This window comes from Cupressus sempervirens, chromosome 4, assembly GCF_028749045.1.
Source record: "Cupressus sempervirens isolate cs-2001-9-10 chromosome 4, ASM2874904v1, whole genome shotgun sequence".
Taxonomy (NCBI): domain Eukaryota; kingdom Viridiplantae; phylum Streptophyta; class Pinopsida; order Cupressales; family Cupressaceae; genus Cupressus; species Cupressus sempervirens.
In genome coordinates, this window is record NC_143121.1 from 856,797,787 (window position 1) to 856,815,590 (window position 17,804).

At 35.2% G+C, this 17,804-nt stretch overlaps 2 protein-coding genes across 2 annotated transcripts; one reads left to right on the top strand and one right to left on the bottom strand.

The window, feature by feature from the left end:
* Window positions 1-711: 711 nt before the first annotated feature.
* On the bottom strand, window positions 712-2,203 carry LOC149564102 (xyloglucan endotransglucosylase protein 1-like). The gene is made up of 4 exons (XM_089827182.1): window positions 1,861-2,203; window positions 1,654-1,754; window positions 1,364-1,557; window positions 712-1,236 (listed from the first exon to the last, which is right to left on the bottom strand). The coding sequence occupies exons 1-4, from the start codon at window positions 2,024-2,026 to the stop codon at window positions 870-872; spliced, it is 828 nt and encodes a 275-aa protein (XP_089683308.1). The 5' UTR covers window positions 2,027-2,203; the 3' UTR covers window positions 712-869.
* A 4,120-nt stretch (window positions 2,204-6,323) lies between these two features.
* On the top strand, window positions 6,324-7,659 carry LOC149564103 (xyloglucan endotransglucosylase protein 1-like). Its single transcript, XM_089827183.1, has 4 exons — window positions 6,324-6,548; window positions 6,662-6,762; window positions 6,868-7,061; window positions 7,147-7,659. The coding sequence occupies exons 1-4, from the start codon at window positions 6,386-6,388 to the stop codon at window positions 7,511-7,513; spliced, it is 825 nt and encodes a 274-aa protein (XP_089683309.1). The 5' UTR covers window positions 6,324-6,385; the 3' UTR covers window positions 7,514-7,659.
* Window positions 7,660-17,804: the final 10,145 nt, after the last annotated feature.

Genomic DNA, 17,804 nt, shown 5'->3' on the forward strand with positions numbered 1-17,804 from the left:
TAAAATATATGAGTCATAATTGAACCTAAGATATATGACATTTGACTTCACAAAATAAAAAGATTACAAATAGAAACAAATTATTTTAAAAAATAATGTCATAATTTTAAATATTATTTAAAAACACATGAATTATACTTTACGTAAGATAATGAACTCCAAACCATTTGTATGGATGCTTTGATAGCAATCTTTAAGAAATAATTCTGTAAAGTACCTCGTCGTCATTTATTTTCGTAGACTAATTCTAAAGTATAGGAGTGAAGAGGATGGAACTCTGCAGAGAATTGAACCCGTATCGTCTTGGGTCAGCTCTTAGAATATCGCTTTATTATCTATTTATCCCCAATCAAGCTTATGATACGGTTTAACAAGTACTCTCTTGATATTGCGAAGTAGTTGGATCACTGAAGCATGCTATTGAGTTATCCAGGGAAACAAATCTCTCCTTCATCCGATCAGTTTGTTGAAGAGGTACATTTGTGACATGTATCCCAAGTAAAGTGATCATTTTTCTCTTTGTAAGATTCCATGTACTCAAGTTTGTTGAAGCTCTACATTTCTAACTTGTATAACAAGGAAAGAGATTATTTTTCTAACATCTTGCCATTGTAAGAACACACATTGCGGAATTATATTATGCATCATCCGGTATTAGAATTTCTTCTGTGGCAGTCCAGAGTGGAAATGAATAAATTAAAACTCTTTCGATGGCGGTAGAAGACTAAAATATATAATTGCGTGGGTAAGATTGCAATCGTTACAAGTATGGCCTCTTGGGCTTAAAAATCGCTACAAAAAAAAATGAAGGAATAAAAGAATTCGGCGAAACTAGGTGGAGGTTGATCCTTTTTAACTCAGTTGAAACTCTAGCGAGTGCATTCAGCGGGGAATCCCTGTGGAAACCTTTTGTTGTCTGTACAGTAATTGTAAATCATGTAATTTTTCCTCACCCATTCCAGTTTCTGCTGCTCGCTGGATTCCAAAGCCTCTGCAGCGTACCATGAATTGACAGAGCAATCGGAGGAGGCAGAGCATGTCTCTGCTTTGAAATTTGCATAAGACGCCACAAATGGTGCTCTGCTCCAGTCGATCTTCACCGCACCGCCTCTTGTCGCCCACTCGTCGGCGTTCCAGAGGCTCGAATATATTCTCATCGCTTGATTCTTCGGATACGCAACGCCCAAATCCTCGCTGTTCTTGAACACTCTCACCGGCGTTCCATCCACAGAAAACCTGGACAATATCAGAAATACACATTATTAGTTAGCTACGAAGCTTATGTCAAAAGTAGAGGACTAGGCCAAATGGGGCATTCACTGGTCGATCTACTAGGAGGGATTTGACATTAGTATCAACTCACTTGATCTGCTTGGGGTTCCAGAGGAGGGAGTAGGTGTGGAAGTCTGCGGTGGGGTCGAACCAGAGGTAGAATTGCTGCTCGCGGTTGCCTTTGCCCTGAGAGAACACATTGGTGTGCATAATATACGGATCTCCGGACAGGTTTCCCAAGAATTCAAAGTCTATCTCATCGTGCTTATCACCTTGTGAGGAGAGCTGCGGCAGCAAATGAACGTTTTATTAGACCATGCTCAAATTCCGACAACTCCGAATATGAGGAATATAGAATGAACTGGAGCGAGAGAGACTTACATAGTATGCGGTGACTGTGCCGGCGGAGTTACCAGGAACAAGCTTGATTTGCATATCAATTTTGCCGAAGAGATATTCATTCTTGGATTGGAACCCTGATCCTGTTTTCATGCAGCAGAGGTAGGGAAGGAGATAAGAATCGGTTCCACAGACTGTAAACAACACACACACACGTGAAGTAAGCAAATGAGATGAATGAAAGTATACCTGATGACTGATCGAGAGAGAGCTGCAAGTGTTGGCCATTGTCGAGAATCTTAGCGCGATCATTTCCCCATGTGATGTCAAAGTCGCTGTAGAAATCAGCAGAAACAAGGTGGAAAGAGGAGAGAAGAAAGGTTAGGAGGAGGAAACATGTAATTAACACATCCATTGGAAACTTGCAGGGACAAGAGTAGAAAGCGTAACAGTTGTAGTAGTGTTATGCAAGTGTTGAATGGTGATGGCTCATGAGGATAATGAATGGTATATATGTATATATATATAGGCACTGTCGTCAGGTAGGGAATGGAAAGTGGCCAGGAATTTCACAAAGAGTTGTTGAAGGACTGGATGAGTTGGAGCGCGCTTTGTATTTAGATATTAAAGGGTGGTTAGGTTTTGTTGCACGCGGAGTTACAGCCAGCAGAGGAGGGAGAGTGTTTCTTGTCATATGGCAGGCTTAGCTGTGTTCATTTAAAAACAGTTGTCGTCAAAATTGTTGTCTTGGATGTTGACCAGCAGACGTAATCAGATGAAGCGTGCAGGTAACCCTAAACGTTATTACATCATATTTCAAAACAATGGGGGCGGGTTCCAGCGTGGGATTTCCACGTTGTCATCGTGTCCGTACTAATCCAATCCAAGGTTTACGGGATCAGCTAAAAGTAGGGTTAAACAGGCACCAAACCGTCAAGTTCTAATGCAGCCCAATGTCATTAAAACACCCTTTCGTCTTTGGGATGAGCATCACACCGTTGCATGGTACACATCGCAATGCAATGCTTCAGCATGTAATTAGTCCTCAAGAAAATAAGGGGGCAAGGGCCAAGGGCCAAGGTTCATGTCTTTGTGTGATTGATTTTGAGGTAAAAGTTAAGTGAAGTCTTAGTAGTTGGCATGACAAGCTTTTAATTAGATTGAATGATCTTAGTTACTCGTGTCTAGTTATTTGTTTGATTTGAGACTTATTACATGTAGAAGGTTGACTTAACGTATCAAAAAAAGAAAATAAAATTCTCATGATGTAGTTAACAATATGTCTTTGAGGATAGTTGGAAATCAAATTCAGAGATATATCTTTTTTTGGTGCTATCGAGTAAATAATTTGTTAAATATTATTATTCTAAATTTATTAGTATATATTTTCCTTTAACTTTGAAACCTTTTGTTACATGAAATAAATATGCAATACAAAATGTTAAATTAAAAGAATAATTATTGGTTTACTATATGAAAAAGATTTTTGTATAAATCTAAATCAAAAAAATAAATAAACATATCTTTATAAATCTCCTACAACTTTATATAAATTCAAAAAAAACTAAATATAATGTTATATTACCATATAATAAGATTTCTAATAAAGTACGAAAATGTGAATTATGTCTTCTTCAATCTGTAAGTATACCTTGAGAAACACTAGTACTATTTTTCTATAATTTTTATATAAATATATAATATTTTATTTTTATTTTTCACATAGAATTTCGTACCAGGAAATGAAATAAAAATAGTAAAGAAATTGTGGACATATATTAGAACATATTTAATATGTATATTAGACCCTAATTTTAGCGCACACACCATATAACCAATAATAAAATATTTTCAAAGTATATATTTGTATATAAATTGGGTGTTAAAGAAGTTGTACATATGGAAACTAATAGATATTAGAATGTCACTCTGCTTGCAATTAAAACTAGCTAAACATGAAATGTTAAAAAGAGAGAAACGAGAGATGAGCATGGAACATTTGAACAAAGACAACTATGCTAAATTATTACTAGAATTATTTCTAATAAAGGTTGTTAAAGATATCCATAGTTGGACAAAAGTTTTTGGAATACTAATTCACGCCCCCTCTCAGTATTTTCTATTTTTAAAAGAAACAAAGTCACGACCGATTCCTAAATGAACAAGAAAAATAATAAGGTGCTTGTTTATAGAACCTTTAATTTTAATTGAAGAAGATTGGTAGCCTATAATACTTATATCTAAAACTGCACAAACCTTCATATTTGGAGTGGAAGCTTTGGTATTTTTATTATTTTATTATTGGGGATTGCACATACTATCATTCGTATGATTGTTCTTACCACATTTCTCACAATAAGGGTGCATGCAAGGACAATTTCGTTGGAGATGGTTTACACCGCATGTCCAACATTGAATCTTTAGTATTTCTTTTTTTTACATTTTTAGCTATTTTAATCTTCTTTTAGATATTCTGCTATACTCAACGCTCCAATAATTTCCACCTTTATACATACATACATACATGTGTGTGTGCGCGCGCGCGGGCGCGCATATATATATACATCTGTGTGTGTGTGGGGGGGGTATTGTTGTTGTTTCATCCAATTTGTAAACTAAATAGATCTCATATTACTTTATTATAAAAAACAATGTTGTACAATAAGCCTAGTGTATGATGTATCATAATTATGAAGTATATTTGTTGGACACTAGTAACATTTAATGGACATTTTAAAACATTCCAATGTTGATCCCATATTTCTTAAACATCATTAATGCTCATGTGCTGCAATTATTTGTCAATTTCACTTCTACCCACTTGGTTGAATATCTAATATTAGCTAATGGAATCAGTATATAAATTTTGAGTAGGAGGATTAACTAGTTGTATGAAATTAAAGTCCAATTTTTCATATGAGAGTAGAACAACACAAGAAACAAAGGAAACTACAAAGCTTTATCCTGGTCCACAAGTTGAACCAGCATCTAAGACAAATCAAGGGGAAGCATCCTATGATCAATAATATTCCAAGTGGCCCTTGCTCAGAGGTCCATTTAGCCAGACAATCAGCCACACCGTTCCACTCACAAGGTATATGCATAAAAGACACAGAATCTAAAGAATTGCATAACTGAATGATCTGCTGAATAACCAGAGCCAAATGCCAATCCACATGCACAAGGTTCTTTTTATTCAATAAATTCACAACCACCTGTGAGTCAGTCTCACAGATGATTCGTTTCCAGCCACGTTGACAACACTATTCCACTGCAACCAAGATAGTCAGGGCTTCCGTGAGGTTATTAGTATGGTAACCCTTGTATATAGAAAATAGAAACTAAATATCACCAAAACTATCACGCCCAACTCCCCCAATATGAGCCGGACCAGGATTTCCATGAGAAGAACCATCAGTGTTGATTTTAAGAATGCCTGCCTCAAGAGGAGACCAATGTCCCTGATGATTAATAGGTTGAAAGTGTTGCTTAGCTCTATTCCCATAGTGGGTGTGGGGGACCGAGGAAGTGCAACCTTGAAGAGGAAAGGAGAGGCGAGAGAAAATACCAGCATCTCTAGGATCCAAACCCCCACCAATGTCACATTTAGCAAGGAGTGTTTCCTAAAAAGAATTAATAATTTTCTCCCATAGGTGTTTGATCTCAAACTGCAAATCATGAAAGATCCTCCTATTCCTCTCAAGCCAAACATGCCACAAAATAAGGGAAGGGCCAATAGTCCAAGCAACCTGAAGAAAAGAAGTCTTGGAAGGGGAATGGCCCAAATGGTCCCAAAATTCAGACAAAAAAGAAACATGCCAGCATGTGCATCCCCACACACTCCACCAGAAGTGCCAAATTTGTTTGGCAAAGGGGCACTAGAAAAAAAGGTGAGATACAGTCTCTTCACTATTGCAGCAAAAAACACAGATGGAAGGCCTTTGGAAGCCTTGCTTGCAGAGATTATCCCAAGTAAGACAATGATTGTAAACCAGAATCCAAAGGAAAAAGTTACACTTAGACCATAAAAAACTATTCCAAACTTTCTTCCACCAAGAAACCTCCCCTCGCCAAAAAATTGCTTCCTCAATGCAAGATACTAATATTTTCCCGTCAAATTCTACAGTGACGCATTGGTATGTTTCCCTACGGAGCACCTTCCATATTTTCTTGAACACTAATTACATGCTGAAGTATATAGCGTTGCGATTTGTCCAGTGTAGCGGTGTCATGCTCATCCCAAGTGTTTTGTTTTAATGAAATTGGGTTTCATTAGAACTTGACGGTTTGTTGCCTGTTATCCCCCACTTTGACATGAGGATTAGTACGGACACGATGACAACGTGGAAATCCCACGCCCCCTTGTTTTGAAATATGGTGTAATAAACGTTTTGGGTTACCTGCACGCTTCAGCTGATTACGTCTGCTGGTCAACATCCAAGACAACTGTTTTGACGACAACTGTTTTAAAATGAACACAGCTAAGCCTGCCGTATGACCCGAAACACTCTCCCTCCTCTGCTGGCTGTAACTCCGCGTGCAACAAAACCCAACTACCCTCTAATATCTAAATACAAAGCGGGCTCCAACTCATCCACTACTTCAACAACTCTGTGAAATTTCTGGCCACTTTCCATTCCCTACCTGACGACGCTCACTCTAGTAGTGCCTACCTATACATACATAAATACCATTCACTCTCCTCATCAGCCATCACCATTCGGCACTTGAATCACACTAATACAACTGCTACTCTTGTCCCTGCAAGTTTCAAATGGATCTGTTTCCATCTTTCCTGCTCCTAACCCTTCTTATCTCCTCCTCCCACCTTATTTCTGCTGATTTCTACAGCGACTTCGAAATCACATGGGGAAACGACCGTGCTAAGGTTCTCGACAATGGCCAACACTTGCAGCTCACTCTCGATCAGTCCTCTGGTATTTTTCATTCATCTCTTTTGCTTACTGCTTCTATACATGTGTGTGCGTGTTCTTTAACGTATGATGAACCGATTCTTATCTCCTCCTCTGCCTCTCTTGTATGGAAACAGGAGCAGGGTTCCAATCGAAGAATGAATATCTCTTTGGCAAAATTGATATGCAAATCAAGCTTGTTCCTGGTAACTCCGCCGGAACTGTGACCGCATACTATGTAAGTCTCTCTCCCTCCAATTCATTCTTTATTCGGAGTAGTCGGTATTTGTATTGTAGTGGGAATTTGAGCATGACCTAATAAAATGTTCATGTTCTGCTTCAGCTCTCCTCGCAAGGGGCTACACACGACGAGATAGACTTCGAGTTCCTGGGGAATCTGTCGGGGGATCCGTACATAATGCACACCAATGTGTTCTCTCAGGGCAAAGGAAATCGGGAGCAGCAATTCTACCTCTGGTTCGACCCCACCGCAGACTTCCACACCTACTCCCTCCTCTGGAATCCCAAACAGATCATGTGAGTTGATATTAGATGCCCTCTTTGGCCTGGCCCTCCTGCTTTTTTAACATCCTTAATAATGCGTATTTCTGATATTGTGCAGGTTTTCCGTGGATGGAACGCCAGTGAGAGTGTTCAAGAACAGCGAGGATTTGGGCGTTGCATATCCGAAGAATCAGGCGATGAGAATATATTCGAGCCTCTGGAACGCCGACGAGTGGGCCACCAGGGGCGGTGCAGTGAAGATCGACTGGAGCAAATCCCCATTTGTGGCGTCTTATGCAAACTTCAAAGCGGAGACATGCTCTGCCTCCTCTGATTGCTCTGTGAATTCATGGTACGCTGCAGAGGCGTTGGAGTCGAGCGAGCAGCAGAAACTGGAATGGGTGAGGAAGAATTACATGATTTACAATTACTGTACAGACAGCAAGAGGTTTCCACAGGGATTCCCCGTTGAATGCGCTCGCTAGAGTTTCAACTGAGTTCAAAGGATCATCCTACACCAAGTTTCACCGATTTCTTTTATTCCTTCATTTTTTTGTACCAATTTTCCAGCCCAAGAGGCCATACTTGTAACGATTGAAATCTTTACCCAAGTAAATTTATATTTTCGAAAGTCTTTTTGTTCTTCTGCTGCCATCGAAAGAGCTTTAATTTATTCATTTCCACTCTGGCCCGCCGAGGAAGAAATTCTAATTCCGGATGATGCATAATATAATTACTCCGCAATGTGTCTTCTTACAATGGCAATTAGATGTTCGAAAAGCAATCTCTTTCCTTCCTTGTGATACATGTTAGAAATGTGCAGCTTCAACAAACTCGTTCATGGAATCTTACACAGAGAAAAACGATCTCTCTACTTGGGATACATGTTACAAATGTACCGCTTCAACAAACTGATTGCGTGGAGAGGTGAAACAAAATCGTGTTGTTTGAAAAAGTTTAGTGTACCTATAATCAAATAGCATGCTTGCTCGACTGATTCAACCACTTAGTAAGATCAAGCGAGTACCTGTTAAATCGTTTCGAAAAACTCGAAAGCATAACTGGGGCTAATTAATAACAAGGCAATGTTGTAAGAGTCGATCCAACTCTCTCCACAAAGTTACAACTCTGACGTTAACTCGTGGGGAAAAGCGATGCAATAGAGTAGTCTCCAATGAGGGTCGCCAGGGTGGTCTATTCTTCTTCTCCTTTTCTTATTTTCTTCTTATTCTTTCCTTTTTTCTTCTCCTTCTTCCTATTTTTTTATTCTTTAAGTCTTTCCTTTCTTATTCTCCTCCTTATTTTCTTCTAGTCTTGATCTACGTTATCTCCTCCTCTTTCTCTTCCTCTTCTTCTTCCCCCCATCTTTTATTCTCCTTTTTTTAATCTTTCCTCCTTATCCTTCTTCTTTTTTTACTTCTCCTCCTCCTCTTTCTCCTCTCATCCTCTCCTTATTCTTTTGCTTATACTTTTCTCCCCTCCTTAAATTCTCCTCTTTCTTTTCTTTTCAATCAATTATCTTTATCACTATCTTTTTCTTTTGTTCCTTTTTTGACTTTCCTTTCTTAATCATATACAATAGTTCCTGACCTTCTCACACCTTAACCATATGCTTGCAAATTCCCTTTTGAAAGAAATCTCTAGAAGAAATTTGATTATGTAGAGCTAATGTTATTTCTATTTTAAATATAATCTTTCCATTATACTTTTACAACAAAGAAAGAGTTTTAAAATTCTTAGAATTTGTTACATATATATTTAGTCCTTTAGATTCAAAGAATGGTTTTATTTATAAAATTAATAACATAGCTCTCTAAAGACAATCCATTGAATTCAAGGTGTACTTTTGTCTCTAAAATTAATTATATAATTCTATAAAAAAATTTGTAACCTTATTTCTAGTTATTTCAAAACATAATGTAACGCCCCACCAAGGGATCCAAAAAAATTAACCTAAAATTTTACTAAGTTTGTCAAACAATTTTTTTTTTTTAATCATGAAAGATAAACCATTCATATGAAACACATAGTAGTGGAAGTAATAACATACAATCAACTATAAGCATACATATCAAGTTACATTCCTTAAGGATCCCAAGACGTTGAGTCATATTTAATCTAATAAAAACTAAGTCTAACAACTACCACATCCACATGAAAGAATAATAAAAAAAGTCCAATGTTCATAATATACATTTGTTCAGAATGCCTCTTGGCAATTAAATTCGAAATGCTCAATCATCCACTGTACATGACACAGGGTACAAAAGGCTTAAAAGAATATACATATATAAACATAAAGATACATCATCCTCATTGAGTCTATGATACAAGTGCAATAAAGTAAATAAACCAAACATACATGACACATCCATCCATCGGTAAAGATATAACAATCATCATAAAACACAACTAACTAAGTGTGTGGTTCCTCCCAACCGTCAATAGCATCATTGGACCATCATGGGCCCTAGCCATCCCTCTGCGCGTAACACCCCAAGTCGCCGAAGAGATCATCGGTACCATCATAGTAGGGATGTCACTCCTAAAACATACTACATCATATGCAGAAAGCAATCTAACATGCTACAACATATGCATCAGAAATCTAATCATGCAAAACAAGGCATAAGATAAGTAAACAACATCATCTATCATATGCTAATCATCAATATAAGGATACATGTCCATCATCATAATCCAAGAATAGAATGAAGATAGATGCCAACAAGGAATGCATCAGCCACGGTGTCTCAGACGGATCTCAAATGATAAGAGTGAAAAAGCACTACCACTCGATCGCATGGAACCTAAATGGCCCACTCCCAATGCGCTGAGGAGATAGTCTCAAGTCTCAAATAGGATATCAAATCACATAACACAAATACTCTTTAGGTCTAGGAATCTTAAAAGTATACTAACTCAAAGGTTCCAACACACAGATTGACATCTACACCCAGAGGCACAACAATGACATGTAGGAAACCTACTATGTAAGCGGGAAAGTGTCATTGCACGAATCACGCTAGAGTAACCCTAGTAGTCTCTCAATAGACCTCGGCCCCCTAGTGATCCCTATGCGGCCACTAGTATCCTCTCATACTGATGAGCCATACTACAGAATGCAAGGTCGCAAGCAAGCGTTCTCTCTACTCCCATCCTAGTCTATACTAGTACTCAAGGCATGGACGAGAACATACAATTATCTTATTAGGTTCATTTTAATCTCTATTTAGTGTAAATGTTTTCACTTATTAAAACAACTTATAATGAGTTACCCTGGCAGCCACTTAGGGCCCCGGCCCCCATTGCAAGCCACTTCCCAACACTACAAGTAGATAACCTACCCTAGGCTCATGGAATCATAAATCACAAAATCACCTCAGTCCTATACAAGCGATTGAAAAAATACCAAAAGATAATCAAAATAATAAGAACATCAAATCTCCATTAGCAACTGAAAAGCATCCAATGATAATCATAATACCCATCAGTTCTCAACGAGCAACCGGAAAGCATCTCAAAGTAATACTGATCAAAGACTCCAAAATGGTCAAGTCAAAACATGTCACAACATCACATCATCAAGATCAAAACAAACACTTCAGTCCCATCAAGGCGACTGGAAAGTAACCCAAGTATAACTAATCAATGACTCAAAAATGGTTAAGTCAAGTGTCTCAAATACATACACCTCAGCTTCACACAAGAAGACTGGAAAGAAATAACAATCAGTAAATACAAACATCTCATAGAGCATGCCATCACATTACCATGGTTGGATTTTAAAAGAATCAAGACCAAATAACATCAACATGCCATCACATTCGCATAACTCCCAAGCCTCTAGTAGACATCCTAACCGGTCAACACTCTAGGACCACCCAAACCCCAAACATGGCTAGCATAAAGAACAAGATACAAACACATATTTTAGTTTACAATTTCCTTTAAACACTTCAAGGACAATCATTTATTTAAAATAATCCTCATTGATTTTAAGTAAAATCAATCTCATTAATAATTCAATTATTTAATTCCACTTATTAATATCTCTTTTCTTTTAATTTGCCCTCATTTAAAAATCCATTTACTTAAATTGGCTAATAATTAATTACACTTCTTCTACTATTAACTGGTGCAGGAGCACCAGGGCCAAGGACAAAAGGCCTAGAGGAACTAGGGTCACTAAATAGATCCTAGGGGGATCAAAGGATGAACATGACCTTGAAGGGTCATTTGATTGTAATAAGTCCACAATGGTCACTTAAAAATGTTTTGTTTATGTTTTAAATGTTTTGATTGATCACTTTGTAAAAGGATCAATGATGTAGCCTTAATGGCATTTTGGGAGTTAGTGTACCTAGGGTTCACTTCGAGATTCTAAGGTAGATGAGTTATTTAAAGACCTTCAAAGGTCCAATTTATTTTAATATGGAAAGTAGAGCCATTATATGGTGTCAAATGCACTGGAAGTGCCTTAAAATATAAATTGGCAAAATGAAGCCTAGAAGGCTTGTAGAGGGTTTATGGGATTTAAGAGTGGTTTGAGGATTTAAAGTTGGGATAAAACTCTTGAAAATACTTTGGAATATTAATAAAATGCATAATGATGTAAGGTTATCAAAGTTGACAACCATGTTGTCAACTACACAATAAAACATTCAACTAAATGTAAACAGTCATAACTAACTGCAACCGGTTTGAGGAAGTTGCAACTGGTTTGAAATGCATTATTAGCATTGATGAGCATGAGTTTTAGGAGGGGAGGAATGGTAGGGAGTTTGTAGGGTGTCTTTGGTCAAAAAGATGCAATGTAACAAAGTTTCATACAATATCAAATTAAATTCTCTACAAAGTCCTAGCTTGCTGCCGTAAGGGCACAGTCTGCTTTTTTGTGCTGAAAAGACTTCTCATTTGGATAAAATCTTGATTATAACTGTCTTAGATCTATGTTGGTTTATTTTTTAATTCATTCCATGCTTTGATAGATTATTGTTTTGAAGTTTATGCACAAAGAACTCTTGGTTATGGAAAATGGAGGAATGATTGTCATTGAATAAAACAGTCCCAGTACGGGGGCCATATCTCCCTAATGAACTGTTAGATCGAGCCAAATTTGAAATATGTTGGAGAGGGCCAAGTTCTGCCAAATCTGACTGGAGCGATCGAATAACTTTGGTCGAGGTAAAAAGTTATGAATTTATGAGTTTGGGTCTATGTAAGGGACAGTGACAGGGCAATTTGTGATGAATTTCCTTCATAAATAAAACTAGGGTTTCCTAATGTTTTCTTCGCAACCAAATAAAAATTAACATACATATCTAGATTCCAATTTCAAGATTGAAGATTCGTTCATGGAGTATATTCAGACACGATGAAGATAGGAAGAGAAAGAGTGCAAATGGAATATGCAAAAATCAAGAGTGCACCTGGATACTGATGCTAATTTGCTATGCCTCAGAAGTCCATAGAAAAATCCCTACCTTCTCCAACATTCACCATTCCTCCAAGAATCAACCAACCGAAAACCCAAAGTGATTAGAAGTGCTTGTAGAAGCATATGAGCATGTAGAAGCATATGAGCTTCTCGAATGCATTTAGCTTGTCCAAACACACTAGGAGAGCCTCTATATAAAGGCCTCTAAGATGCATCTAGAATGTGTCTAGAAAGAACTAGGAGATAAGCATGACAACAAAGCACATAACTTCCACAATAAGAATATAAACATGATAAGGTGTCTAGAATGTTGTAGACACCATGTGCTCAAATAATGTGCTAACTCCTAAGTGTAGACAACATGTGCATAATTAGAGTGCAAACTCTTGTGTTGTCAACATGACAACTCCAAGAGCTTGCATTCCCCTATGTGAATAAATATTAAAATAATGCACATTAATTTATTCAATATTCACTTTACTCCTTTTTAAATTAATTTATTAATTTTAAATCTCATGCACTCACTTTATTAAATCCACTAGTTTTATCTTAATATATTTTAATCACATGCATGCATCATGGGATCTAGAATCTTTTAATAATTTTAATATCTTTTTAAATTTATTTTCAAAACTTTAATTGATAAAATATTTATTAACTTAAACAATATTATTATTTAACATTTATTTAAAAATGAACTCTAAATATATTATTATTAAATTAAATAAATATTATCACATTCCAACTTTTATCTTCAAATTTATTCTTTTTATTTAATTAATTTTCCAATTAATTAAATAAAATAAATATTAAAATATCATTTTAATTTTTCATTAAATTGAACCATTAATTAAATCTTTTAATTAGGCTTAATTAATAGAAAATACACCAAAGACTCATAAAATAAAATACAAAAACCCATCATAGCAAAACACATACAAAATCAAACCAAAAGGGTTAATATCACGAATTACATCATCCGATGTATTCGAAGGGTACCTGACTCAGATACTTGTCCTAATTTTCAATTAGAACAAATGGCTTAAAGGGTTGGGATTTGGACTTGAGAATTTATCTCCCCTCTCTTACCATTGAGATAATGGGATAGGGTACGCTCATCCTAGCAATTCAGGGAAGTCGATACTCAGTACCTGCAACCTGCATAAAATTTATGCATGTACAAGCACAACATATACTAAGCTAAACAGGCAATGGAAGGAAGTGGTGCATCTTGTAGATCTCAACTAGCAGGTGACTACGACTCCCTTCTTTAACCACAACAGAAATGCCATACAGAAAGAAAACACACATAGACACCATACACATGCAAGTATGGGGTAAGTATCCATAAGAAAACACATATGATAATAAATCATCTCACTAATCATCATTAATAACTGCAAACACTGTAATAATCATCAACATAAAACTAGCCCTAAAAGAGTTCGACAATGATAACAAAAAATGCGACCTAGGGGCAAGCACTACACATAATATTTTAGATGAAGAGTTTTTATATATGAAATTAATTATAAAATGAAATAATAATTTTTAAATAAATAATTTTTCTACAAATAATTAAAACTACTTTAACTTTAAATCATAGTTTTTAAAAGTAAATTATAAGTCACATAAAAGTAAAATATATGTATATATAAATTAAAATAAAGAAAAATAAATTTTAAAATTATAATTTGGCTTTCTAATGTTTTTTTATTTAATTGATCAAATATTGTGCCATATCAACAAAGTCAATGAGAAAATAATAGGCAGAATTTGGAGTATCACATAACCTACCAAAGTAGATTTCCTTGTAAAATGAGATGAACCAAAGCCAATCTCAAATTGATTCATAATAAATGAATAGTAGATCTAAAAATATTGGGATTTTAGAGGTACCGAATTCTTGAGCTCAAGAGATGATCATTACAACCTCTTAATGAAAATATTAGATATCAGTTAAAAAATTTCTTCAGACATGATGACAAGATTGTTGCAATTGCCTGATTGTTGTTTTCCCTAGTGTGATAAATATAACAAGGTGTTAGTTATTGTTAAAAGATAGTTAAAAAAAAGTTATGCCAACTCTGATAATAGTAATATTAAAAAAAGTAAAATTATATATTCCACTATTATAAAGCTAATCTTAAAACTAAAAAAAATAGCCCATAGAGATATGCTTCAGATTCGTAAAATGAAAATGAAGGTGATTTGGGAGACAGGAAGCCACCAAGACAAGTGAAATTCATTGTTGCCTAAATCTATGAAGAAAAAATTAAATTTATATCTAACAACTTCTAGATATTAATGTGTGTTGCGTAAAAGAAATTTGGTTTGTTTGGCCATTTTAACTTATTTTGAATCAAGTGCATAAATAGAATTCTCTCTAACTAAAGTCATGAACTATTTTGAGAAATTAAATAGGATAAATGCATGAGGTGAATTATGAATGGCAAAGGAGGCCAATTTATTTAGATATTGTCAAACTTCATAGCCTAAGTAAGGATTAACCAAAAAATTGCTTACCTACTCAAGAGCACTGTGTTACCGGCTTTACTCAGCCTAAACTAATGAAGATTAGATATTGGTGAGTAATTTTCAAGCATCTTGCTAAACATGGAAACTTCCATAAACAAGCTCTGCCAATTCCTAAAAATCTTAGAGATCTCTCCTCTGTAGTTAGGAAATAACAGCAGTGATATCCTTCGCATACAACTAGAGTATTCAGACTCTTATTTCCTCTTTCAATTTCTAGCTTATAACCAGTAAAGAGCTCTGTGTCATTCTATGAATTCTTCACATTAGGGACTTAGAATCCTTCATGTGCATGTAGCTCTTAAACTAGTTAACAGATGCCCCTTAGCAATGCTTTTGAAATCTAGTCAGCTACTCTGTGGCCACATTTACCCTTTCCTTGCTACCTCTATGTCACGTGTTATACCCATCATAAATTATATTCCGTCTGTTGCAAAAAAAAAAAAGGAGTCCCAAAAATTGAACTACTACTTTGTTTCTCCAACCTAAATAGGACACTTCCCAACGGAGGATCCTCAAATAAGTAGCCTATTAGCTAAATATTTGAAATTATGACATGCTTTTATTCATTTGTTTCTATTTTTAATGTTTTCATTTTACGAAGTCAATTGTCATATATCTTAGGTTCAATTATGACTAATATATTTTACAAAGAAATTGTCCAAATTTTCAAAACAAGCAATAGATGCACATAATAACGAATATAACTATGCAAGTGCATGATCAATTATGATTCTTGACAAATATAATGTCTAAATGTAATTATGAGCTATTTCCTTGTAATTTATGGTTGGATACTCCTTAAATACATCTTTTTTATGATTATGGTAGAAATCAAATATTCTAATGAACTTTCCCCCTCTATTACATTTTTTTTTAGGGAGTACAAGGATAAATATAATCTAACATTCATGATGATATAATTAATCATATTCATATCTTAAAACGTATCATATTTCTCGTGTCTATGTTGTAATTATATTCAACTCCATAGTATCAAAGAAAATATGACAAGAAATTAATTATTACGATGATTTTTAAGAATTCCTATAAATATAGTGAGGTTAAGTAATGTAAGAGCATCTTGGGTTCTTGCGTTAACCAAAAAATTTAATTTTTATTCTATTCTTATTTTCCAGTTTGGTGAGAATGTCATGATGATCATTCATCTTTGAGAACTTTTTGTTGTAGTCTTGGAATATCGTTAAGGACTATATATAGTTGTTATCAATTGATCATACCTCATTTTGATTATATTGTACTTACTTGTTCGACTAGCTATGTTATCACTAATTCAGCATATTCACCAATTTGACTAGTTCACTATGTTCATTGGTCTATTTGCATTCACTAGTTTGACTAGTTGATAAAGAAGTCACAAATTCACTTGGTGTGAGATAGGTCTACATGTGATATAATAAAGGAAATTTCTTAAATTATTTTGATGATATATTATTAAAGGATTTATTGTAAATCACTAACCTGGTACTTTTCAGATAACTCGGTTCATTACTGTTACAATAGTAGTTTTAATATGTTTCTCAACAAATATAATACACAAATTTAGTTACGAGTTATTTCCTTCCAATATATGGTTGGATACTCCTTCACTAGATTTTTTCTAAGATTATGCTAGAAATCAAATATTTTATAGTGACCAAGTAACCCAGTGATGATCGAGTATCAGAACACAGTATTGGTCGAGGAACAACACTTTAACTTTTTGCGAGGAATTGTATTTTCTAGCTGACTAAGTTGATTTCTTGGGATGTGGAAAGCATGTTGAAGTTAATGATCGATGAGTTGGATCATTTAATTTCATGAGAGGATTAGGTAAATGACCTAAGGGATGGATTCCAAGAGAAGTTTCTAGAAAAGAAGGAAAAAAGAAATGGTGAACAAATACATTGAATTTGATGGATCAAATCATAAACCCTAATATCTATGGTGGTGTTTAAGAAGAAAAATATCATGATTACCTATTTAAGAAGGTACATAGGCAAACTTCCAAGTGTGTGTCCATCCATGAGCCTATATGTAGATACCTATGAAGTTGAAGCTGGGATTGATGTTATTAACTAGCAAATCTAAGTAGAAGGTTGAATCGAGTTGAGAAGAAGTGAAGCGTGATTGCTTGAAGGATTGCCAAGTGAATTAGATTTTGAGATGACAATGGAGGCTAGACACTGAATTAGTTTATGAGAGCTTAACAGATATCTGTACATGTTCAAATGTTTAAAACAAGTAAGAGATGCACATGATAATGAATAGAATTATGCAAGTGCATGATCAATCAAATTTGATGGACTATTACCTTATTTGTTTTAAGGAGTACAAGGAAAAATATAATCTAACATTCATGATTATATAATCAATATACCTACCTTTACAATCTATATTCATATCTTATGTCTCATGTCTATGTTGTAATATTCAACTCTATAGTATCAAAGAAAACATACTGAGAAATTAATTATTACGATGATTTTTAAGAATTCATGTAAATTTAGTGAGGTCAAGTGATGCAAGAGCATCATGGGTTCTTGGAAATCTCGTGTCAACCAAAAAGAAAAATCATTCTATTCATATTTTCCACTTTGGCGAGAATGATGCAATGGTCATTCATCTTTAAGAGCTTTTGTTTGTGGTCTTGGAATATTGTTAAGGATTCTTTGTAGTTTTTATCTTCCTAATCATACCTCATTTTGGTTCAGTTGTGTTCACCAGTTTGACTAGCTGTGTTATCACCGATTTAGTGTGTTCACCAATTTGATTGGTTCAATGTGTTTATTGGTCTATTT

Coding starts and splice junctions, on each gene's coding strand:
- LOC149564102 (XM_089827182.1), bottom strand. CDS start 2,026: ATGGATGTGTTAATTACATGTTTCCTCCTCCTAACCTTTCTTCTCTCC. Junction 1,755..1,860: donor CTCTCTCGATCAGTCATCAG/GTATACTTTCAT, acceptor GCATGAAAACAG/GATCAGGGTTCCAATCCAAG. Junction 1,558..1,653: donor GCACAGTCACCGCATACTAT/GTAAGTCTCTCT, acceptor TTGCTGCCGCAG/CTCTCCTCACAAGGTGATAA.
- LOC149564103 (XM_089827183.1), top strand. CDS start 6,386: ATGGATCTGTTTCCATCTTTCCTGCTCCTAACCCTTCTTATCTCCTCC. Junction 6,763..6,867: donor GAACTGTGACCGCATACTAT/GTAAGTCTCTCT, acceptor GTTCTGCTTCAG/CTCTCCTCGCAAGGGGCTAC. Junction 7,062..7,146: donor TGGAATCCCAAACAGATCAT/GTGAGTTGATAT, acceptor GATATTGTGCAG/GTTTTCCGTGGATGGAACGC.